Source organism: Stomoxys calcitrans, chromosome 5, assembly GCF_963082655.1.
Source record: "Stomoxys calcitrans chromosome 5, idStoCalc2.1, whole genome shotgun sequence".
Classification (NCBI taxonomy): Eukaryota; Metazoa; Arthropoda; class Insecta; order Diptera; family Muscidae; genus Stomoxys; species Stomoxys calcitrans.
In genome coordinates, this window is record NC_081556.1 from 139,313,791 (window position 1) to 139,340,033 (window position 26,243).

The window sequence follows — 26,243 nt, forward strand, 5'->3', positions numbered from 1 at the left end:
ATTGAGTTCACTATCTGTCAAAATCAGTGATTAGTGCAACTCTGTTTTTGAGTATGTCAAAATCAGATAGTGCACTATCGTTGACTGATAGAACACTTCGCGAGAAAAAATTGTACTCAGCTGTTTACGGTACGCTACCTGGTAGTTATGTCATGGCTACAACAACAACAACCTTGAAACACAAAGGAACAAATTTTACTTTGGAACCTTTGGCCTAATTTGTGTCCAAATTTGCTGAAATACACTTAAGGGAGATGTCCGTAAATTGATAAAGACAACTTTTTTTGGCCCCTTATTTTTACCAAAGAATCCATGGTGGGCACCTCAGGTTCTTTAATGCTAAAATTTGTATAATAACACTAGTTTTTTGTTTTGCATTTTTTTTTAAATTCTTGCTTGATTATCAAGTGACAGTTTTTGCCATTTGCTTCGCATTGTTGGCAACTGTCACGATATACATGAACCCATTTTTGTATAGGAATGCTTACGTTTTTGTTCGGCTTGTGCTTTGATAAATTCTTCGTTTAAAATTAGATACACAAACCAACTAAAATACAATAATTTTGCTCTAATATTCTATCCTGGACATATGACTTGCGCTGGATAGGACCCAAGGCGGATTTAAAAAGGTGGTCTCACGCGAACAGCTGTTAACAAGCGGTTAGGTTTGACGGTATTAAGATGTCAGATTTTTGTTTGCATTATCTTTGTTGTTGTCTTCTTTCTCGCATATTCTCTGCTCATATATATACACACACACAAATTTCTTTGTGTGGCTTGTCAAAAGGTTCATCAGCTTGATGACAAGATGCCGGATTGCACCATATGATTTGTGGTTGTTGTACAAATGAGACCACCCTTAATAGATTGCCCATGGATAGGACCAAAATATAAACAGCACATTTCTACGGCTGTCGGTTGTACGTACCGGATTAATCCGATGGAGTCTTTCTTTCTCAGTGTACAACATACTGCTACAATTCAACAACAAATGTACAGCATATGTCATATTTGTATATCATCCGGATGACAAGAAAACTTAACTGTTTTTGCCAATGATATTGTACGATTTGTACCATTCGTTTCAAAATCATTATGTGTAAACGTCCCATTAAATTGTATATAGTAGTAACCATACATAAATTAAGCGAATACCTCCTTGTTACCAAATACCGTAAATACAAACGACACTTTGTTAAAAAGCGTTCCATGTTAAGGTTTCTCAATATTGAAAGAGCTTCGTGGAATAAAATTGCAACAATAAAAAACATTATACGGTTCAAAATATATTTAAAATCGTGGGTCGAATGCATGGTCCTCTGTTTGAAACGATAGTATAAAAGTTTTCATTAACAAACGCCAGAACAGGGGAGAAAGCTTGGCCCGCAGCAGTAACAACAACAAAGGGCAAGTTGAGTTCCCCGCTTGGCTTGAAAGAAAAGTGCAAAGTGAGCGGTTAATATGTCTGCCCCTGAAATTGAAGTAGCCAATGTAAATAATTTTGAAAAGATACAAAACTTCCTTAATGACTCCGCCTACAAAGAGATTTTGGAAAACAGTGAAAACTACAATACTCGATTATGCATCGAAAGACGTCTGCGGATGCCCTTCCTAGACCCTCAAACAGGGGTTGCACAGACCCATTGTGCTCTATTTGTGAAACAGAAACAGCGGATGCCAGGTTTTCGCGAAGGACAACTTTATACGTATCCCTCGTCGAGGTGGCGTAAACCGAAGAGACAATATCTGCACAATCACCATCACAGCTATCGACCATTTCAGTATAGGGAGTCGCATCATCATAATCATCATCATTATGCCACAACTGCTGGGTCAGGATCGTCGTCTCGGGATCATCATCAGAATGAGAATGCAGGTAAACTTTGGCTGGGGATAAATCGATAACCTGCTTGAGCACTTATTCCCTTTTTGTAGTTATAGTTTTTTCCTTTTATTGTGCTCATTAACAACCCTTGTCATGTGGCGTTTTGTTGTTTTGTGTGAATGAGGTTTTCGATATTCTTGACTGGGATGGGTGGTTGTGATTACCACCACCATTACCGCCACCCCATACATTAAGAAAGCAAGTCTTTTGCAATCCCTCACATTACCAGTGTGGTTTTTGTTGTTTCACTTATATTTCTGTTTTGCTTGGGTGTGCAATATTGCCCCCATTCGTTTACTTCGTTCTCTGTTTGCCATCTGATTTATTTGCTTTAGAAAAATCTGTATCTTTTATTTCATTTGCGAATGGAAGAAATATGCATGCCCATGCCATTGTGTATATACATTATTCCATTTACTTTACATTGCTTGCCAACACTTGCAAGGCAGTCGGCCGCCGGCGGGGATTTGCCGGGGTATGTAATGTAAACATAACTTGGGTTGTAAGTAGGGTCAAGGGTCTTTAGTATTTAACTTCAACTCCTTGATAGGTTTATTATATTTGATTTTTATTATTTGTTTACAGCTTTGACAGCCGATGGCAATTCAATGAGTGCTTCTGGTGACAACGATAGCAAGGATTCCCATGCCAATGCCGAAAAAGAATGGTTCCACGAGGACATGGAAATGACCTATCACCATCATGAAGATTTTGAGGATGACTTCGAATCGGATAACGATTTTGATGAGTCGTATAGTGCAAGAGGCAAGCGTAAACGTGGAACCGCCACCGGTAGCACTCGTTGGCGCAAATCCAATACCAGCGTGGATGGTACTCCCAAGCGTGGTCGCAAAGGAGGTGGTGAGTAAAGCAGCGTATGGCTTGAACCATATTTGAAATTTTTAATTACTTATTTTTTAAGAGTTAGATTATAAAAGTAGAATTTAGGCAGGTATACAAGTCGGAGGAACGTATAAACATGGTGCCCAATTGTAGAATCAAATTTTGAAAATTTAATTTGTTCCTCCAAATTGTCGTTAACTGTACATCCAAAGCTCAAAATCTCTGCAGACTTAACACTTTTAATTTTGTATATCATGCCCTATAGGGACCACGGCGAATATTCAAAAATATCAACAAGGGGAGCTGTGCTTGTTCGCCGAAGATGGATCTTCCTGCGGGTTTGTTGTTGTTTTCGTCTTAAATGAATTGTCAATCCCATGGTAGTCGGTTGTACATACCGGATTGACCCGATGAAGTCCTTTATCGGCAAGGGCTGCCGCCTCAGTGTCAACTCACTGCTATAACAACAACAACATAATGGATTGTCCTTGCTCAAAGTGAGATCGTTCCCAAGGTTCCCGAGCTCAGAAGGGTTAGAAAGAGTGGCTGCAATGGGAGTCGCGGACAATCAGCGGTATCGAGTGGAGTGGCTCAGTGAGAGGCCGGGCGTCAGCTGCTCTTGCACAAATACTGAGTGCCTATGATGCTCGATATGACAAGGCTAGTTAATGGCGCCTTTAAATAACCGATGGCACCCAGTTCCGCGGCGATCAATCCTTTGGACCGGAATGAGCTTGCTCACCTACAAGAGTTTGACAAGGATCGCCACCTCAACATGATAATGTGGCTACAACAACAACAAGAGGAATATATGGTTTGAGTTCCAGTGAATCTGTCACACAAGCTTAGGTGCCAGCAAGCGATAGGTCAAGCCGCGACAGCTTTCAATTGACAACAGATTCTTGAATAAAAACGGTTCGCATATCATTTTGGCAGATGTCCTGCACCCAGTGAGAGATAAGAAAACGACTATTCTAAAGCAAGAAAGACTTCTCCCAGTCGCTAACAGACCACCGTTATTCAGAGCTGAACATGTTAAAGACATAAAAAAAGCAATCCCGTGAAAAGTTATTAGCCATGACGACATGTCGGACAACCATTATTAGGAGCTGAACATGTTAAAGGCGTAAGGCAAGCAATCCCGTGAAGAGTTATTAGCCATGAAGGAATATAGGTGTTGATGATCAAGCATGTAGGTGACATAACGAAAACCTTCAATATATTCATCTCAACCATGCTAATACTCGAGATATTGAAAATGGGTCGTATGTTCTTAATCGAGATACATTTGCAAATCAAAGGGAGTCTTAAAGACCGATTTCTTGTTTTTTTTATGGTCGTAGACCCTTTCTTGCAAGTTGGGTAATGATCCTTGGCATCATCCCTTTGGGCAGCAAGATCGTTGCATTAACCCGATCGCTGGGAGAACGAGGCCGATCGCACTCTCTCCCTTACTCGTTCGAAAAGACTTGAGCCTCTTCTCTTATCCTGAGAGTTATTTTCAATTTCCAGCAAGCATCAACATGGACTCCGTAAAATGTATGGCACAATAACACAATTGACCATCCCTGTTAACAAACTGTTCGCACGTGCTTTAAGTTACCGAAAGCATCAATACAGTTGATCACCCTGTCAATGTCATCGAGTCTGTTCTGCCAAATTCGGGGAAGAAGTGGATTGTGAACCACTTGTGCGATAGGTAGTTATAAGAAGTCAAAGTCCCGTAAAGTTAAATAGGGAGTCGTAAACTCAAAATCTCATCTGCGAAACTATCGGTAGTTTCCAGTGCCTGAAGAATACAAGATCTCAAGGGAGCTCGAGATTGAAGGCGATGGACAAAAGAATTCCGATTGTAAATGACCGGAATATTATAGGGGCGACTTTCGATAGCGTCTTCTCATTTTCATGCCATTCTCAAGTCGCTAGCCGACAAGACTTGGGGAATGGACAAAGAAACCTTGTTAACTAAATATAAAGTAGTGAATTTCGCAACTTTCTCGTGAGCAATACGCATTGGAAATACCTGTCAGAGGTCAAGATCAAGACAAAAATCCCTAAAGTTAAGGATCGGACGAATCACCAAACTTCCAACTCACCGAACAGGAACCTTCTCTGAGGCATGCCAGTCAACATCGCATAATTGATATTCAAAAAAACCAACGAAAATCCCTTTCCCTAGAATGGCTGCATAAAGCGATACTGTAAAGGTTGCTACGAAAAACATAGCAGAAACCAATTTATTTATGGCGTAAGAATTCAAACTCGTTTTCAAGGCCAAAAACGCTTTAACTCCGTCATTTTATCAAATTTTATCAAATTTTTAAGCATTCCGCAGTTAGAAATTCGAAGAAGATTCGTAAAGTAGACAGAAATACTTGAAATTTCACATTTTTTTCCATCTTTTTAGCAAAGGCTAACTAACCCCTTGTGAAAATTTTCAATTTTTGATGCGAAAAAATTTTTTGAGTTGAGTATACAGTATTGAAAATTACGGCAAAAAATTCGGTTTAGTGCAACTCCTATGTTTTTTCTTCAATAAACAAGCTCAAAATCGCATAATTAATATCCGAAAAATGCAAAAAAAATCAATGTGAGTTTGAAATTGCTGTAACATATTTAGTTTTGCGAATTTCAAAATTCTGAAGACACCGTTGGATTTGTGAGGAAAATCTCTTTCCGTAGTGGTGCTACATGAAACAATACTGTAAAGTTTTCTGTGAAAAACATCGCAAAAACCAATATTTTTTGGTCGTTTCCAACCTCAAAAACGCTGTAACTCCTTAATTTTTTCGAATTTCGAAAATTTTCTAGCATTCCGCAGTTCGAAATTCGAAGACGATTCGAACAATAAACAAAATTACTTAAAATTTCACATTTTATTTTTCATTTTTTTTTAGCAAAGGCTAACCCCTTGGGAAAATTTTCAATTTTTGATGCGAAAAAATTTTTCGAGTTGAGTATACAGTATTGAAAATTACGGCAAAAAATTCGGTTTAGTGCAACTCCTATGTTTTTTCTTCAATAAACAAGCTCAAAATCGCATAATTAATATCCGAAAAATGCAAAAAAATCAATGTGAGTTTGAAATTGCTGTAACATATTTAGTTTTGCGAATTTCAAAATTCTGAAGACACCGTTGGATTTGTGAGGAAAATCTCTTTCCGTAGTGGTGCTACATGAAACAATACTTTAAAGTTTTCTGTGAAAAACATCGCAAAAACCAATATTTTTTGGGCGTAAAAATTCAAGGTCGTTTCCAACCTCAAAAACGCTGTAACTCCTTAATTTTTTCGAATTTCGAAAATTTTCTAGCATTCCGCAGTTCGAAATTCGAAGACGATTCGAACAATAAACAAAATTACTTAAAATTTCACATTTTATTTTTTTTTTAATTTTTTTAGCAAAGGCTAACCCCTTGTGAAAATTTTCAATATTTGATGCGAAAAAATTTTTCGAGTTGAGTATACAGTATTGAAAATTACGGCAAAAAATTCGGTTTAATGCAACTCCTACGTTTTTTCTTCAATAAACAAGCTTAAAATCGCATAATTAATATCCGAAAAATGCAAAAAAAATCAATGTGAGTTTGAAATTGCTGTAACATATTTAGTTTTGCGAATTTCAAAATTCTGAAGACACCGTTGGATTCGTGAGGAAAATCTCTTTCCGTAGTTGTGCTACATGAAACAATACTGTAAAGTTTTCTGTGAAAAACATCGCAAAAACCAATATTTTTTGGGCGTAAAAATTCAAGGTCGTTTCCAACGTCAAAAACGCTGTAACTCCTTAATTTTTTCGAATTTCGAAAATTTTCTAGCATTCCGCAGTTCGAAATTCGAAGACGATTCGAACAATAAACAAAATTACTTAAAATTTCACATTTTATTTTTTTCCATTTTTTTTAGCAAAGGCTAACCCCTTGTAAAAATTTTCAATATTTGATGCGAAAAAATTTTTCGAGTTGAGTATACAGTATTGAAAATTACGGCAAAAAATTCGGTTTAATGCAACTCCTACGTTTTTTCTTCAGTAAACAAGCTTAAAATCGCATAATTAATATCCGAAAAATGCAAAAAAAATCAATGTGAGTTTGAAATTGCTGTAACATATTTAGTTTTGCGAATTTCAAAATTCTGAAGACACCGTTGGATTTGTGAGGAAAATCTCTTTCCGCAGTGGTGCTACATGAAACAATACTGTAAAGTTTTCTGTGAAAAACATCGCAAAAACCAATATTTTTTGGTCGTTTCCAACCTCAAAAACGCTGTAACTCCTTAATTTTTTCGAATTTCGAAAATTTTCTAGCATTCCGCAGTTCGAAATTCGAAGACGATTCGAACAATAAACAAAATTACTTCAAATTTCACATTTTATTTTTTTGAATTTTTTTAGCAAGGTCGTTTCCAACCTCAAAAACGCTGTAACTCCTTAATTTTTTCGAATTTCGAAAATTTTCTAGCATTCCGCAGTTCGAAATTCGAAGACGATTCGAACAATAAACAAAATTACTTAAAATTTCACATTTTATTTTTTTTGAATTTTTTTAGCAAAAAAAAAATTTCAATAAAAATTTTCAATATTTGATGCGAAAAAATTTTTCCAATTGAGTATACAGTATTGAAAATTACGGCAAAAAATTCGGTTTAGTGCAACTCCTATGTTTTTTCTTCAATAAACAAGCTCAAAATCGCATAATTAATATCCGAAAAATGCAAAAAAAAATCAATGTGAGTTTGAAATTGCTGTAACATATTTAGTTTTGCGAATTTCAAAATTCTGAAGACACCGTTGGATTCGTGAGAAAAATCTCTTTCCGTAGTGGTGCTACATGTAACAATACTGTAAAGTTTTCTGTGAAAAACATCGCAAAAACCAATATTTTTTGGGCGTAAAAATTCAAGGTCGTTTCCAACCTCAAAAACGCTGTAACTCCTTAATTTTTTCGAATTTCGAAAATTTTCTAGCATTCCGCAGTTCGAAATTCGAAGACGATTCGAACAATAAACAAAATTACTTAAAATTTCACATTTTATTTTTTTGAATTTTTTTAGCAAAGGCTAACCCCTTGTGAAAATTTTCAATTTTTGATGCGAAAAAATTTTTCCAATTGAGTATACAGTATTGAAAATTACGGCAAAAAATTCGGTTTAGTGCAACTCCTATGTTTTTTCTTCAATAAACAAGCTCAAAATCGCAAAATTAATATCCGAAAAATGCAAAAAAAAATCAATGTGAGTTTGAAATTGCTGTAACATATTTAGTTTTGCGAATTTCAAAATTCTGAAGACACCGTTGGATTTGTGAGGAAAATCTCTTTCCGTAGTGGTGCTACATGAAACAATACTTTAAAGTTTTCTGTGAAAAACATCGCAAAAACCAATATTTTTTGGGCGTAAAAATTCAAGGTCGTTTCCAACCTCAAAAACGCTGTAACTCCTTAATTTTTTCGAATTTCGAAAATTTTCTAGCATTCCGCAGTTCGAAATTCGAAGACGATTCGAACAATAAACAAAATTACTTAAAATTTCACATTTTATTTTTTTCCATTTTTTTTAGCAAAGGCTAACCCCTTGTAAAAATTTTCAATATTTGATGCGAAAAAATTTTTCGAGTTGAGTATACAGTATTGAAAATTACGGCAAAAAATTCGGTTTAATGCAACTCCTACGTTTTTTCTTCAGTAAACAAGCTTAAAATCGCATAATTAATATCCGAAAAATGCAAAAAAAATCAATGTGAGTTTGAAATTGCTGTAACATATTTAGTTTTGCGAATTTCAAAATTCTGAAGACACCGTTGGATTTGTGAGGAAAATCTCTTTCCGCAGTGGTGCTACATGAAACAATACTGTAAAGTTTTCTGTGAAAAACATCGCAAAAACCAATATTTTTTGGTCGTTTCCAACCTCAAAAACGCTGTAACTCCTTAATTTTTTCGAATTTCGAAAATTTTCTAGCATTCCGCAGTTCGAAATTCGAAGACGATTCGAACAATAAACAAAATTACTTCAAATTTCACATTTTATTTTTTTGAATTTTTTTAGCAAGGTCGTTTCCAACCTCAAAAACGCTGTAACTCCTTAATTTTTTCGAATTTCGAAAATTTTCTAGCATTCCGCAGTTCGAAATTCGAAGACGATTCGAACAATAAACAAAATTACTTAAAATTTCACATTTTATTTTTTTTGAATTTGAATCTGACACCGTTGGATTTGTGAGGAAAATCTCTTTCCGTAGTGGTGCTACATGAAACAATACTGTAAAGTTTTCTGTGAAAAACATCGCAAAAACCAATATTTTTTGGGCGTAAAAATTCAAGGTCGTTTCCAACCTCAAAAACGCTGTAACTCCTTAATTTTTTCAAATTTCGAAAATTTTCTAGCATTCCGCAGTTCGAAATTCGAAGACGATTCGAACAATAAACAAAATTACTTAAAATTTCACATTTTATTTTTTTTCCATTTTTTTAGCAAAGGCTAACCCCTTGTGAAAATTTTCAATTTTTGATGCGAAAAAATTTTTCGAGTTGAGTATACAGTATTGAAAATTACGGCAAAAAATTCGGTTTAGTGCAACTCCTATGTTTTTTCTTCAATAAACAAGCTCAAAATCGCATAATTAATATCCGAAAAATGCAAAAAAAAATCAATGTGAGTTTGAAATTGCTGTAACATATTTAGTTTTGCGAATTTCAAAATTCTGAAGACACCGTTGGATTTGTGAGGAAAATCTCTTTCCGTAGTGGTGCTACATGAAACAATACTGTAAAGTTTTCTGTGAAAAACATCGCAAAAACCAATATTTTTTGGGCGTAAAAATTCAAGGTCGTTTCCAACCTCAAAAACGCTGTAACTCCTTAATTTTTTCGAATTTCGAAAATTTTCTAGCATTCCGCAGTTCGAAATTCAAAGACGATTCGAACAATAAACAAAATTACTTAAAATTTCACATTTTATTTTTTTCCATTTTTTTTAGCAAAGGCTAACCCCTTGTAAAAATTTTCAATATTTGATGCGAAAAAATTTTTCGAGTTGAGTATACAGTATTGAAAATTACGGCAAAAAATTCGGTTTAATGCAACTCCTACGTTTTTTCTTCAGTAAACAAGCTTAAAATCGCATAATTAATATCCGAAAAATGCAAAAAAAATCAATGTGAGTTTGAAATTGCTGTAACATATTTAGTTTTGCGAATTTCAAAATTCTGAAGACACCGTTGGATTTGTGAGGAAAATCTCTTTCCGCAGTGGTGCTACATGAAACAATACTGTAAAGTTTTCTGTGAAAAACATCGCAAAAACCAATATTTTTTGGTCGTTTCCAACCTCAAAAACGCTGTAACTCCTTAATTTTTTCGAATTTCGAAAATTTTCTAGCATTCCGCAGTTCGAAATTCGAAGACGATTCGAACAATAAACAAAATTACTTCAAATTTCACATTTTATTTTTTTGAATTTTTTTAGCAAGGTCGTTTCCAACCTCAAAAACGCTGTAACTCCTTAATTTTTTCGAATTTCGAAAATTTTCTAGCATTCCGCAGTTCGAAATTCGAAGACGATTCGAACAATAAACAAAATTACTTAAAATTTCACATTTTATTTTTTTTGAATTTTTTTAGCAAAAAAAAAATTTCAATAAAAATTTTCAATATTTGATGCGAAAAAATTTTTCCAATTGAGTATACAGTATTGAAAATTACGGCAAAAAATTCGGTTTAGTGCAACTCCTATGTTTTTTCTTCAATAAACAAGCTCAAAATCGCATAATTAATATCCGAAAAATGCAAAAAAAAAATCAATGTGAGTTTGAAATTGCTGTAACATATTTAGTTTTGCGAATTTCAAAATTCTGAAGACACCGTTGGATTTGTGAGGAAAATCTCTTTCCGTAGTGGTGCTACATGAAACAATACTGTAAAGTTTTCTGTGAAAAACATCGCAAAAACCAATATTTTTTGGGCGTAAAAATTCAAGGTCGTTTCCAACCTCAAAAACGCTGTAACTCCTTAATTTTTTCGAATTTCGAAAATTTTCTAGCATTCCGCAGTTCGAAATTCGAAGACGATTCGAACAATAAACAAAATTACTTAAAATTTCACATTTTTTTTTTGAATTTTTTTAGCAAAGGCTAACCCCTTGTGAAAATTTTCAATTTTTGATGCGAAAAAATTTTTCGAGTTGAGTATACAGTATTGAAAATTACGGCAAAAAATTCGGTTTAGTGCAACTCCTATGTTTTTTCTTCAATAAAAAAGCTCAAAATCGCATAATTAATATCCGAAAAATGCAAAAAAATCAATGTGAGTTTGAAATTGCTGTAACATATTTAGTTTTGCGAATTTCAAAATTCTGAAGCCACCGTTGGATTTGTGAGGAAAATCTCTTTCCGTAGTGGTGCTACATGAAACAATACTGTAAAGTTTTCTGTGAAAAACATCGCAAAAACCAATATTTTTTGGGCGTAAAAATTCAAGGTCGTTTCCAACCTCAAAAACGCTGTAACTCCTTAATTTTTTCGAATTTCGAAAATTTTCTAGCATTCCGCAGTTCGAAATTCGAAGACGATTCGAACAATAAACAAAATTACTTAAAATTTCACATTTTATTTTTTTTTTAATTTTTTTAGCAAAGGCTAACCCCTTGTGAAAATTTTCAATATTTGATGCGAAAAAATTTTTCGAGTTGAGTATACAGTATTGAAAATTACGGCAAAAAATTCGGTTTAATGCAACTCCTACGTTTTTTCTTCAATAAACAAGCTTAAAATCGCATAATTAATATCCGAAAAATGCAAAAAAAATCAATGTGAGTTTGAAATTGCTGTAACATATTTAGTTTTGCGAATTTCAAAATTCTGAAGACACCATTGGATTCGTGAGGAAAATCTCTTTCCGTAGTGGTGCTACATGAAACAATACTGTAAAGTTTTCTGTGAAAAACATCGCAAAAACCAATATTTTTTGGTCGTTTCCAACCTCAAAAACGCTGTAACTCCTTAATTTATTCGAATTTCGAAAATTTTCTAGCATTCCGCAGTTCGAAATTCGAAGACGATTCGAACAATAAACAAAATTACTTAAAATTTCACATTTTATTTTTTTGAATTTTTTTAGCAAAGGCTAACCCCTTGTGAAAATTTTCAATTTTTGATGCGAAAAAATTTTTCCAATTGAGTATACAGTATTGAAAATTACGGCAAAAAATTCGGTTTAGTGCAACTCCTATGTTTTTTCTTCAATAAACAAGCTCAAAATCGCATAATTAATATCCGAAAAATGCAAAAAAAAAATCAATGTGAGTTTGAAATTGCTGTAACATATTTAGTTTTGCGAATTTCAAAATTCTGAAGACACCGTTGCACAGTGGGCCAAATGGCAAAAAAATTGGAAATAAGTCTACAACTTTTTATCTGTTGATTTTAGCCATACAAAATGTTCTAGACATTTGTAGAGGAGGACATAGGCTTTCAGAAAAGTGCTGTTGTTGGTCCATATCTTTAATACAGGGTGAGCTACAGGGTGTCAAAGTTGACCACTTTTGACTTCTCCAAGCTTCTGGGGGCCATAACTTTTGATCTACTCAACCGATTTACATGATTTAGGACTCTAGAGAAAGAGCTTGACAAGATCTAAAAAACTTATGCATAAAGTACCATGCCATCGTGTACTGTTAAGGAGTTATGAATTGTTTAATTTTAAAATATGAAAATTTGGCCTTGGTTTTTTTCAGTGTTTTTTAAATAACTCCGTCAATTTTAAAGCTATAAACTTCATACTTCACACAAATTATGCCAGCATATGTGTGCATAAAATACAAAAGGAATCACGTGAATATCTTTGGCGGTTTAAAAATGGCATCGTTTTCAATATGAAAAATATTTTTTTTGTCAAAAAATTGCAAAATTTTTCAAAAAAGATACTCCCATTTCCTTTAAGTTTTCGCAAACTTTGGCCGTCAAAGCATTATCATTTCTTTCCATTTTCACAAAGTCGAGGTATTAAGAAAAGTTTTAAGTGCTAATTTGGCTAATTTCGATATCAAACAACACCGTTATCTTAAGACCAAAATGGCCAATTTTTTTACTAAACTTCAAAAGTTTCTCACTGGAAAAAAAGTTCCACGGGGATTTTTTCGCTTTTTTTGAACTTAAATGAAAGCTTAAAATGTTCCCAACATTTTAAGGTATGTCTCGCCATATCCTAGCCATAAATGAGATCGTAGCGATCAAAATACTGAAAAAAGTCAATTTTCAAGTAGTGCTATATTCATTGCTAAAAAACAAGTATTACGTCACATTTTATTGCAAAGATGTTAAATAAACTTTTATTTGGTAACACTTCTTCTACAAAACACAAAAAGAATCATGGAAATATCTCTATTCTATTCCATTTTATGGAACCGGCAATAAAAAAGTCAATTTTTCAAAAAAGTCGAATTTCCCAAATTTTGTTTTTGTTGTCCTAATTGCACATGACACACTATAGCCATATTTACGCAACATACCTTATCGTAAAGGAAATTTTCATACCTTTCCAACAATGTATAAAACATTTCTCAACTCGGATTCTATCTACTCTAAAATTCATTTACACTTCATTAAACTCTATATAAAAATGTCTATTTGTGAAATGGAACCTTATATGGGGCCTACACTAAAACATTGATAGATTTGCCCAGGGTTTACAATACAAATGTGTTAGAATAAAAAAAGGTCTCCTGCCAAAGTTTAAAAAAATTGGAATAAAAATATGTGTTTTAGAGCGAAAACACTTCGCATCGGCGTGCGTTTATATGTATATTAGCTACTCCCAAAATAAAAAAGCATTTTAGTTTTGTATTATTTGATTTTATTCTCTACCAAATAATCTAAGGTATCAAAATTTAAAAGCTCTTTAATTTGAATGGCATCGGGATCGTCCTTATCTATATCGTCACATATTTTTGGTAGCCATTTAGTTCTGATGCTGTATAGTACCGGATCAGACGATAACAATAAATATTGAAGTAAATCATAATTTTGGTTAAATTTGGTGCTCTTTCGGGTATTGAAAAGCCGGAACTGTTTAACATCTCTATTACGGGATTCCTGAGCTTCTTCTGTAAGTTCTCCTAACGGAAGTATGTTGTATTCCACAATTTCCTTGCCATGATGTAAGACTTTATGTACTGTCGGTGTTAAAGCTTTCCACGAATATAAATCAGATAAAATGTTTTTTGTGTCATTACTATAAGCTTCAAATTTGGTTGAATTTATCATCTTTTTGCTATTGATTACAGCCAAAATCACTTTGAATCGTCTTAGCAAGTGTTCATCAAGACCGGTTATTTTAGATGTCGATACGGGGTCCTCAAAAAACCGCCTTGCCGAGTTGCCATCATTTGTGCTTCCGTATCCGTAAAGAGGTTTATCTATTATAAGTCCCTTTTGTTTAAACTCCAACTGGATTCGATTCTTCTCTTCCTGCCTCATTTTGTGAAGATCTTGGTTGTTTCTAGCAGAGACATCGCGGTTTCCAGGGCTAGTCCGATATTTAAGGTCATACGATAAATGCAAACAATACTCCATGAATCGAATTCTACAGTGCAGGGGCGAAATACCGAAATTGAGCGCATTTTCGTTTACTAAATTTTCATCAGACTTGTCCTCGAATTGCCCATTCTTCTTGCCACAAATATTGCATCTCCAATTGGACATAACGCCAGTTAATGCGTTTGCCACCTTTCCATCGATCATAGTGAGTTGTAGTTGAAACGAAACTTTTATATTTCTTCCCAATTGGTTTATAACAATCATGGGTAATGCAGCAATTTCTTCCTTTATTTCGTTCACCAAAGATCGTGTTGTGTTCCGGTCTTCCTTTGTATACTCAAACCGAATTGGGCGACATAAATATTTTGACCCAGGTGTTCTATTTATCCATATATCTTGAAATGCATTTTCTTTCGATGATGAAGATTGGTCCTTGTACAATCTCATTCTCAATGGTACTAATGATGCCATGAAAATTGATGCGAAGTTGGCATCTATTTATGTTTGTTGCTTATATTCGGAAAATCCAGATGATCCATCACAACCCCATTTGCTGATCAAAACCACTTCGGAATTATTACATGTGTTCAACTGTTCTTCAGTAAAATTAGAAATAATTCTAACAGCTGTATTTTCAACAAGATCAGCAAGTTTCACTCTTGCTTTTAATTCGTCCACGTATATATTTGATGGCACCATTTTCGTCCTGGTGTTGTACAATTTATGTTTTGAGGGTAAACAACCCCATCCTTTTTCACGAAGAGCCTTCCTCATTGTTGAGTATTTGTTTCTTGAGAGGCCTAGGTTCAAAATCAGGGCCAGTGCATCTTCCTCCGTGAATTCTGTAGTCGATTTTGGAGTTGGAATACTTTCTACCATTCTCTTTACCCTTTTCGGAGATGCTAATGGTAAAACATCGACAATTCGTCCAACATTTTTTGGTTGTGTTTTTAACAATGCTGTTTTGAACGTATCTTTTATTAAATTTGGCGGATGTGCCGCCAATAGTTCCTCTTGTTTTTTCTTTTTGGTTTTCTCCGTAACTTCGTCGTATGCTTTGCTAGGCCGGCCGGGAATCAGCGGTTTAATTTCAATAAGTAGATCCGATTTCAGCCACTTCTCATACATTTTGAAAAACTTGATTTTTGCGAATGAACATTCTGGCAACCTTCTCTCAAATGATTTGTAGAATTTTTCAAGTTTGTCTAAAGCGTCTTTATTTAGCCTTATTCCATATATGTGGTCCAAAGTGTAAACAAGTTCCTTAAATGACTCCGTGTATGATTTGGAATCATTTTTGATGTCCCATACAATTTTCGAAAGAGTGGAATACTTCAGTATGACTTCCATAACTTATAAATGTCCTTTACGCCTCTACAAAATATAATGAAGAAAATTTGGATTTTGTTCAAATATTTATGCAATATATTCACAATTAATGACCCATTTCAGGTATCAGACGCAATCGTAAAAAGGGGTCCAAAGTGCCTCTTTTTACTTACTCTTCTATAATTATTTACCTGGACTCGAATTTGGTTAAAAAAAATGACAATGAATTTTTTATGGGTAGGTTTTTTCACATTCATTGATACGGTGGATTTCCTGGGAATTCGACATAGCGAAACAGGTAACATTTGTCTGCATCAAATCTTAACACAAATATATATATATATGCAGGTATATTTCTAGGTTACTTTTTATTCAAAAATCATCAGCTTACATTAAAAATAGATGTAGGTACTATACAAACGCACGCCGATGCGAAGTGTTTTCGCTCTAAAACACATATTTTTATTCCAATTTTTTTAAACTTTGGCAGGAGACCTTTTTTTATTCTAACACATTTGTATTGTAAACCCTGGGCAAATCTATCAATGTTTTAGTGTAGGCCCCATATAAGGTTCCATTTCACAAATAGACATTTTTATATAGAGTTTAATGAAGTGTAAATGAATTTTAGAGTAGATAGAATCCGAGTTGAGAAATGTTTTATACATTGTTGGAAAGGTATGAAAATTTCCTTTACGATAAGGTATGTTGCGTAAATATGGCTATAGTGTGTCATGTGCAATTAGGACAACAAAAACAAAATTTGGGAAATTCGACTTTTTTGAAAAATTGACTTTTTTATTGCCGGTTCCATAAAATGGAATAGAATAGAGATATTTCCATGATTCTTTTTGTGTTTTGTAGAAGAAGTGTTACCAAATAAAAGTTTATTTAACATCTTTGCAATAAAATGTGACGTAATACTTGTTTTTTAGCAATGAATATAGCACTACTTGAAAATTGACTTTTTTCAGTATTTTGATCGCTACGATCTCATTTATGGCTAGGATATGGCGAGACATACCTTAAAATGTTGGGAACATTTTAAGCTTTCATTTAAGTTCAAAAAAAGCGAAAAAATCCCCGTGGAACTTTTTTTCCAGTGAGAAACTTTTGAAGTTTAGTAAAAAAATTGGCCATTTTGGTCTTAAGATAACGGTGTTGTTTGATATCGAAATTAGCCAAATTAGCACTTAAAACTTTTCTTAATACCTCGACTTTGTGAAAATGGAAAGAAATGATAATGCTTTGACGGCCAAAGTTTGCGAAAACTTAAAGGAAATGGGAGTATCTTTTTTGAAAAATTTTGCAATTTTTTGACAAAAAAAATATTTTTCATATTGAAAACGATGCCATTTTTAAACCGCCAAAGATATTCACGTGATTCCTTTTGTATTTTATGCACACATATGCTGGCATAATTTGTGTGAAGTATGAAGTTTATAGCTTTAAAATTGACGGAGTTATTTAAAAAACACTGAAAAAAACCAAGGCCAAATTTTCATATTTTAAAATTAAACAATTCATAACTCCTTAACAGTACACGATGGCATGGTACTTTATGCATAAGTTTTTTAGATCTTGTCAAGCTCTTTCTCTAGAGTCCTAAATCATGTAAATCGGTTGAGTAGATCAAAAGTTATGGCCCCCAGAAGCTTGGAGAAGTCAAAAGTGGTCAACTTTGACACCCTGTAGCTCACCCTGTATTAAAGATATGGACCAACAACAGCACTTTTCTGAAAGCCTATGTCCTCCTCTACAAATGTCTAGAACATTTTGTATGGCTAAAATCAACAGATAAAAAGTTGTAGACTTATTTCCATTTTTTTTGCCATTTGGCCCACTGTGCGTTGGATTTGTGAGAAAAATCTCTTTCCGTAGTGGTGCTACATGAAACAATACTGTAAAGTTTTCTGTGAAAAACATCGCAAAAACCAATATTTTTTGGGCGTAAAAATTCAAGGTCGTTTCCAACCTCAAAAACGCTGTAACTCCTTAATTTTTTCGAATTTCGAAAATTTTCTAGCATTCCGAAGTTCGAAATTCGAAGACGATTCGAACAATAAACAAAATTACTTAAAATTTCACATTTTATTTTTTTTGAATTTTTTTAGCAAAGGCTAACCCCTTGCGAAAATTTTCAATTTTTGATGCGAAAAAATTTTTCGAGTTGAGTATACAGTATTGAAAATTACGGCAAAAAATTCGGTTTAGTGCAACTCCTATGTTTTTTCTTCAATAAACAAGCTCAAAATCGCATAATTAATATCCGAAAAATGCAAAAAAAATCAATGTGAGTTTGAAATTGCTGTAACATATTTAGTTTTGCGAATTTCAAAATTCTGAAGCCACCGTTGGATTTGTGAGGAAAATCTCTTTCCGTAGTGGTGCTACATGAAACAATACTGTAAAGTTTTCTGTGAAAAACATCGCAAAAACCAATATTTTTTGGGCGTAAAAATTCAAGGTCGTTTCCAACCTCAAAAACGCTGTAACTCTTTAATTTTTTCGAATTTCGAAAATTTTCTAGCATTCCGCAGTTCGAAATTCGAAGACGATTCGAACAATAAACAAAATTACTTAAAATTTCACATTTTATTTTTTTGAATTTTTTTAGCAAAGGCTAACCCCTTGCGAAAATTTTCAATTTTTGATGCGAAAAAATTTTTCGAGTTGAGTATACAGTATTGAAAATTACGGCAAAAAATTCGGTTTAGTGCAACTCCTATGTTTTTTCTTCAATAAACAAGCTCAAAATCGCATAATTAATATCCGAAAAATGCAAAAAAAATCAATGTGAGTTTGAAATTGCTGTAACATATTTAGTTTTGCGAATTTCAAAATTCTGAAGACACCGTTGGATTCGTGAGGAAAATCTCTTTCCGTAGTGGTGCTACATGAAACAATACTGTAAAGTTTTCTGTGAAAAACATCGCAAAAACCAATATTTTTTGAGCGTAAAAATTCAAGGTCGTTTCCAACCTCAAAAACGCTGTAACTCCTTAATTTTTTCGAATTTCGAAAATTTTCTAGCATTCCGCAGTTCGAAATTCGAAGACGATTTCGAAAATTTTCTAGCATTCCGCAGTTCGAAATTCGAAGACGATTCGAACAATAAACAAAATTACTTAAAATTTCACATTTTATTTTTTTTTTTAATTTTTTTAGCAAAGGCTAACCCCTTGTGAAAATTTTCAATTTTTGATGCGAAAAAATTTTTCGAGTTGAGTATACAGCATTGAAAATTACGGCAAAAAATTCGGTTTAGTGCAACTCCTATGTTTTTTCTTCAATAAACAAGCTCAAAATCGCATAATTAATATCCGAAAAATGCAAAAAAAATCAATGTGAGTTTGAAATTGCTGTAACATATTTAGTTTTGCGAATTTCAAAATTCTGAAGACACCGTTGGATTTGTGAGGAAAATCTCTTTCCGTAGTGGTGCTACATGAAACAAAACTGTAAAGTTTTCTGTGAAAAACATCGCAAAAACCAATATTTTTTGGGCGTAAAAATTCAAGGTCGTTTCCAACCTCAAAAACGCTGTAACTCCTTAATTTTTTCGAATTTCGAAAATTTTCTAGCATTCCGCAGTTCGAAATTCGAAGACGATTCGAACAATAAACAAAATTACTTAAAATTTCACATTTTATTTTTTTGAATTTTTTTAGCAAAGGCTAACCCCTTGCGAAAATTTTCAATTTTTGATGCGAAAAAATTTTTCGAGTTGAGTATACAGTATTGAAAATTACGGCAAAAAATTCGGTTTAGTGCAACTCCTATGTTTTTTCTTCAATAAACAAGCTCAAAATCGCATAATTAATATCCGAAAAATGCAAAAAAAAATCAATGTGAGTTTGAAATTGCTGTAACATATTTAGTTTTGCGAATTTCAAAATTCTGAAGACACCGTTGGATTCGTGAGGAAAATCTCTTTCCGTAGTGGTGCTACATGAAACAATACTGTAAAGTTTTCTGTGAAAAACATCGCAAAAACCAATATTTTTTGAGCGTAAAAATTCAAGGTCGTTTCCAACCTCAAAAACGCTGTAACTCCTTAATTTTTTCGAATTTCGAAAATTTTCTAGCATTCCGCAGTTCGAAATTCGAAGACGATTTCGAAAATTTTCTAGCATTCCGCAGTTCGAAATTCGAAGACGATTCGAACAATAAACAAAATTACTTAAAATTTCAGATTTTATTTTTTTTTTTAATTTTTTTAGCAAAGGCTAACCCCTTGTGAAAATTTTCAATTTTTGATGCGAAAAAATTTTTCGAGTTGAGTATACAGTATTGAAAATTACGGAAAAAAATTCGGTTTAGTGCAACTCCTATGTTTTTTCTTCAATAAACAAGCTCAAAATCGCATAATTAATATCCGAAAAATGCAAAAAAAATCAATGTGAGTTTGAAATTACTGTAACATATTTAGTTTTGCGAATTTCAAAATTCTGAAGACACCGTTGGATTCGTGAGAAAAATCTCTTTCCGTAGTGGTGCTACATGAAACAAAACTGTAAAGTTTTCTGTGAAAAACATCGCAAAAACCAATATTTTTTGGGCGTAAAAATTCAAGGTCGTTTCCAACCTCAAAAACGCTGTAACTCCTTAATTTTTTCGAATTTCGAAAATTTTCTAGCATTCCGCAGTTCGAAATTCGAAGACGATTCGAACAATAAACAAAATTACTTAAAATTTCACATTTAATTTTTTTTCCATTTTTTTTTAGCAAAGGCTAACCCCTTGGGAAAACTTTCAATTTTTGATGCGAAAAAATTTTTCGAGTTGAGTATACAGTATTGAAAATTACGGAAAAAAATTCGGTTTAGTGCAACTCCTATGTTTTTTCTTCAATAAACAAGCTCAAAATCGCATAATTAATATCCGAAAAATGCAAAAAAAATCAATGTGAGTTTGAAATTACTGTAACATATTTAGTTTTGCGAATTTCAAAATTCTGAAGACACCGTTGGATTCGTGAGAAAAATCTCTTTCCGTAGTGGTGCTACATGAAACAATACTGTAAAGTTTTCTGTGAAAAACATCGCAAAAACCAATATTTTTTGGGCGTAAAAATTCAAGGTCGTTTCCAACCTCAAGAACGTTGTAACTCCTTCATTTTTTCGAATTTCGAAAATTTTCTAGCATTCCGCAGTTCGAAATTCGAAGACGATTCGAACAATAAACAAAATTACTTAAAATTTCACATTTTATTTTTTTCCATTTTTTTTAGCAAACCCCTTGTGAAAATTTTCAATTTTTGATGCGAAAAAATTTTTCGAGTTGAATATACAGTATTGAAAATTACGGCAAAAAATTCGGTTAAGTGCAACTCCTATGTTTTTCCTTCAAGAAACAAGCTCCAAATCGCATAATCAATATCCGAAAAATGCAAAAAAAGAACGTGAATTTGAAATTGCTGTAGGCAACAAATCTGGCCTAAGTATGATCCAGATAATGCAGTAAACTAAAGTATAGATAAAGATTGGACAATACCATCCATAATCTCTGACCTGCATGCAATACGGGACACCATGACCCCAATTATATAGGTATATGGTCGGCTAAACAGTCATATCTTACTGATAAGATTGATTTCTGATTTAACAGCTTTTACGAATTCTCCGCACATGCCAAAGCAATTTGCGTTAAGTCAAAAGTAGAAACAATGTAGTTTTCAACGGTGTTTTTCCCTTCTAATGTTGGCAATATTTGTGAGGTACTATGCCATGTAAAACTTCTCTCCAAAGAGGTGTCGCACTGCGGCACGCCGTTCGGGCTTGACTATATGTGAAGTGCAGTCCAATTCATTTGAATTGGACTGCACTCATTGATATGTGAAAAGTTTGACCCTGTTCCAGAAATAAGGTCCTCATGTCATTTACGGGCAGCACTTTGAGTGCTAATAAAAAGAAACCTTATTGACCACGGAATAGGCCGATCTGTGTTTTAAGTTATGCAGGAATAATATTCAGATGTGTCTGAATGCCGATCTTCGAACTGCGACGTGCTATCTCCTCAGTTCTCACGTGGACCACCTCCATCAGGAGACAAAGAACCTACCCATGTGAAGACATTACTATTTACATGCTGTCTAAGCAATACCTTCTATGCCGTCATCGCAGAAACCTTACAAATCATCATTATATGGATAAGTATCCACCGCCCAGAAGTCTTAAGGTAGATCTACATGATTTAGAGCGAGAAGTTCAGCGTTACATGAGATAACCTCTAAATCAAGCCGCATATTAAGCGGGTCTAGATCATATTTATGCAGACACGGTAGCTGATGCGTTGAATAGCTACCTGGTGACTGTGGTCCTTAGAGAACGACCGCCTCCCATTTCACCTGAAAAAATATACTTCCCCCTGTAAACCAGAGTGGTTCTGGCTCAATTACAATTCGACAGATATAGCCGCCAAAATTCCTACAGGGCAAGGGTTAATGTCAATGCGCAGGATGTATGTCCCGATTGTGACCAGGGACTACACGACACACGTCACCTGTTTAGGTTAGACGACATTATCATTGATATTTGCCTCGTATGCAAAACAGGGCAACAATGACAACAATCACCTCAATCACCTCAATCCCTTGGCAACCGGTTGTACGTACCGGATTGACCCAATGGAGTCCTTAATCGGCAAGAGCTGCCGCCTCAGTGTAAAACACACTGCTATAAACAAACTGCTGCAACAAATCCCGACACGGGATAATTATAAGCACCACTCAAGTGGGAACTTTGAGCTCCAATCTGTGTGGTGTTCTTCGTTATAGCGAGAAGCTTGGCTGAAAGCTACCGGCGGGTCAACAAGCCGTGGATTGTGGAATGCTCCATACGGAGTAGTTGCAACTGCAGTCGCGGACAATCGCGGTATCGAGTGAAGAGGCCGGGTAGCACCGGGTCTTGCTTAAATACTGAGTGCCTATGATGCTCCATATGACAATATGGGTTATTGTTGCCTTCAAATTACCAATGGCCATCATGTTCCCGCGGCGATCGGTCGTATGGGCCGGAACGAGCTTGCCAGGATCGCCAGCTCCACATGCAGATGTGGCTACAACAACAATAGCCTAGTCGGAATAATCTCAGACCGCATCAATTTGATTACTTACAGCGAACGTAGCTACAACAACAATGAATTGTGTCGATTGTAAAGGGCCTCAAAATCCTCTGGGATCGTAGTAGCAAACAACAAGTTAAAAAGGGCTTAATTTCGGCCGGGCCGAACTTAGGATACCCACCACCTCGGGTATATATGTAAACCACATTTCGTCAAAATTCGGTGAAAAATACATACGTTATGCCCCATAGCAGCTATATCGAAATATGTTCCGATTTGGACCAAATACTAATAAGTACAAGTCATTGATCAATTATGTATTGGTCTTTTAGTAGCTATATCTAAAAATAAACCGATCTGAACCAAATACAACACGGATGTCGAAAAGCTTAACATAAGTCATTGTGTCAAATTTCAGTGAAATCGGATTATAAATGCGCCTTTAATGGGGCCAAGGCTTTAAATCGTGATATCGATCTATATGGCAGCTATATCCAAATCTGGACCGATTTTGGGCCAAGTAGCAGGAAAATTTCGAAGAGCCTAAAACAACTCACTGCCCCAAATTTTGACGAAATCGGACAAAAAATGCGCCAAAACCTTAAATCGAGAGATCGGTCTATATGGCAGCTATATTCAAATCTGAACCGATCTGTGCCATATTACAGAAGTATGTCGAGGGGCCTAACACAACTCACTGTTCCAAATTTTGGGCGACTTCGGACAATAAATGCGCTTTTATGGGCCCAAAACCTTAAATCGAAAGATCGGTCTATGTGGCAGCTATACCCAAATCTGGACCGATCTGAGCCAAAATGAAGAAGAATGTCGAGGGCCTAACACAACTCACTGTCCCAAATATCTGCGACATCGGACAATAAATGCGCTTTTTATTGGCCCACAAACTTAAAACACGAGATCGGTCTATACAGCAACTATATGCAAATCTGGGCCAAATATGTCGAGAGGATTAACTTAACTCACTGTCCCAAATTTCGGCGACATCGGACAATAAATGCGCCTTTTATAGGCACAAAACCGTCAATTGAGAGATCGGTATATGGCAGCTATATTCAAATCTGGACCGATCTGGGCCAAATTGAAGAAGGATGTCGAAGGGCCTAACACAACTCACTGTCCCAAATTTCGGCGACATCGCACAATAAATGCGCTTTTTATGGGTCCAGAACCTTAAATCGAGAGATTTTTCTATATGGCAGCTATATCCAAATCTGGACCGATCTGTGCCATATTGCAAACGTATTTCGAGAAACTCAACTTAACTCACTGTTCCGAATTTCGGCGACATCGAACAATGAATAAGCATTTTATGGGTCCAAAACCTTAAAATCGAGAGATTGGTTTATATAGCAGCTATATGCAAATCTGGACTGATCTGGATCAAATTGAAGAAGGATGTCGAGTGGCTTAACACAACTCACTGTCCCAATTTTCAGCAAAATCGGATAATAAATGTAGCTTTTTATGGGCCTGAGACCCTAAATCGGCGGATCTGTCTATGGGCACTATATCAAGATATAGTCCGATATAGCCCATCTTCGAACTTAATTTGCTTATGGAATCTCTGCTAAGTTTCAGCTCCATATCTCTATTTTGAAAAACTGTAGCGTGAGACTGTTAACAGACAGACGGACGGACATGGCTAGATCGTCTTAGATTTTTAAGCTGATCAAGAATATATATAGTTTATAGGATCGAAATGTAAATTTCGATGCGTTGCAAACGGAATGACAAAATGAATATACCTCCATCCTTCGGTGGTGGGTATAAAAGGCGAAGCAATTTAGATAGTTGAAACTATGGTATAAATCGGACAGCTAAGTTGCCCTGGTCTTTGGCCGTCAGGATTACAAACGAGGACGTCTTCACTTTCCAACTTCGAACGTTTTATTTACTTTCTATTTCACTACTACTACTATTATTTTGCAGTTCAATACTCCTTGGCATATCATATGAGCATTTCAGTGTTGTTTAGACTTTTTTACATTAGTCTTTATCTGCTTTTAGTTCCTCCTGTTTTTTTTTATATCTGCTTTAATGTTTTTAAATGATTTGTCTTTTAGGCACCCGTCGCCGTGGAGGCGCCAATGCTGACGGCGAAGGTTCCGGAGAGCCTACTCGTCGCCGTCGTGGTGGTGCTGGTGGAGCCGCTGCCTCAAATACCTCAGCTGCTGCGGCAGCCGCTCCCAGCGTTACCAATGTAGCTCCCACAACCATAAGTCATTCCAATTCAGCATCACCCATTACAAATACCGATGACTCTTCTCAGCCAGGTTTAACATTGCCTTCCAGCGTTAACACAAATGCACCAGTAACAGCGCCCATTGTACCACCACCACCCATAGATAACTCATCCTCGAATGCAACTGATGCCTCGATTGGTTTACCCACGGATAGTAATTCTTCAAGCGCACCAGCACCGCCGGCAGCCACTGCTGCTGCCCAGCAAGTTGTTGCGGCCGCTGCAGCCACAGCAGTTGCGCCCAGCCCCACTAAGCCAGCGGCCAAGTCGAAAGTTCGCTCCAACTATCGTGATGTGGCCCAGCCATCACCCTATTGCGATTTTTGCCTGGGCGATCAGCGGGAGAATAAAAAGACTAATTTACCCGAAGAATTGGTTTCTTGTTCCGATTGTGGCCGTTCCGGCCATCCATCCTGTCTGCAGTTCACGCCCAATATGATAATCTCGGTGAAACGTTATCGTTGGCAATGCATTGAATGCAAATACTGTTCCATATGTGGCACTTCCGATAATGATGATCAATTGTTGTTTTGCGATGACTGTGATCGTGGCTATCACATGTATTGTCTATCGCCGCCGTTGGTGACACCTCCCGAGGGCTCTTGGAGTTGTAAACTGTGTCTGGAGGAATTCCACAAGACCGATGATAACACTACTAATTAAAGCTCTTACTCTCTCTCTCTCTCTATGCAAAGGGAATGCCACAATTTAACAAAATGAAATGATATTCATTTTTTACTCGACTCTTTTTTTTTTTACATGTGCGTGTGTTTTTTAACATAAATTTAAGTTGGTCTTTAGTTTTATTTTTCGTGTTTTTTTTTTTAGTTTAGAATTCTATGGCAGCTTTTTAAAAGTATATAAATTTAAGATGCAAAATGAATCATTTTTTTCTATAATTTTCTTACTCGAAACTCCTAATTCCCTAATTAGTACTTCCTTTGGCTAAGATTATGAGTATTCTCTAAATATTTTTTGTGTTGTCCACATTTATGTGTTAATTTATTTCTCGTTTTTTACCGTGATCAAATCTCATTTTACCTATACATATACATACATATATCTTTAATAGAACTTGTAAAATTTGTATTCCATTTTATTTATCATTCTATTTGGTTTTTATACAAAATTCAAATCCATATATACATATATAAATACTACAAACAATTAAAGCAATAGTGCTATAAGAAACAGAAGCTGAAAAGAATTACGTACTATATACATACATATAATTTCCACTTCCAATCATAATAAACCGCTAAAATATCTTTCAACAAATATGTGTTTGGTTTAATTTCCAATTTTATGTGGCTCTCTACTTGAATGAATAA

General features: G+C 35.0%; 1 protein-coding gene across 1 annotated transcript; it reads left to right on the forward strand.

Annotated features, from left to right (window-relative positions):
* Positions 1-1,200: 1,200 nt before the first annotated feature.
* LOC106089107 (zinc finger protein ubi-d4) lies at positions 1,201-26,190 on the forward strand. The gene is made up of 3 exons (XM_059370252.1): positions 1,201-1,876; positions 2,471-2,746; positions 24,734-26,190. The coding sequence occupies exons 1-3, from the start codon at positions 1,462-1,464 to the stop codon at positions 25,573-25,575; spliced, it is 1,533 nt and encodes a 510-aa protein (XP_059226235.1). The 5' UTR covers positions 1,201-1,461; the 3' UTR covers positions 25,576-26,190.
* Positions 26,191-26,243: the final 53 nt, after the last annotated feature.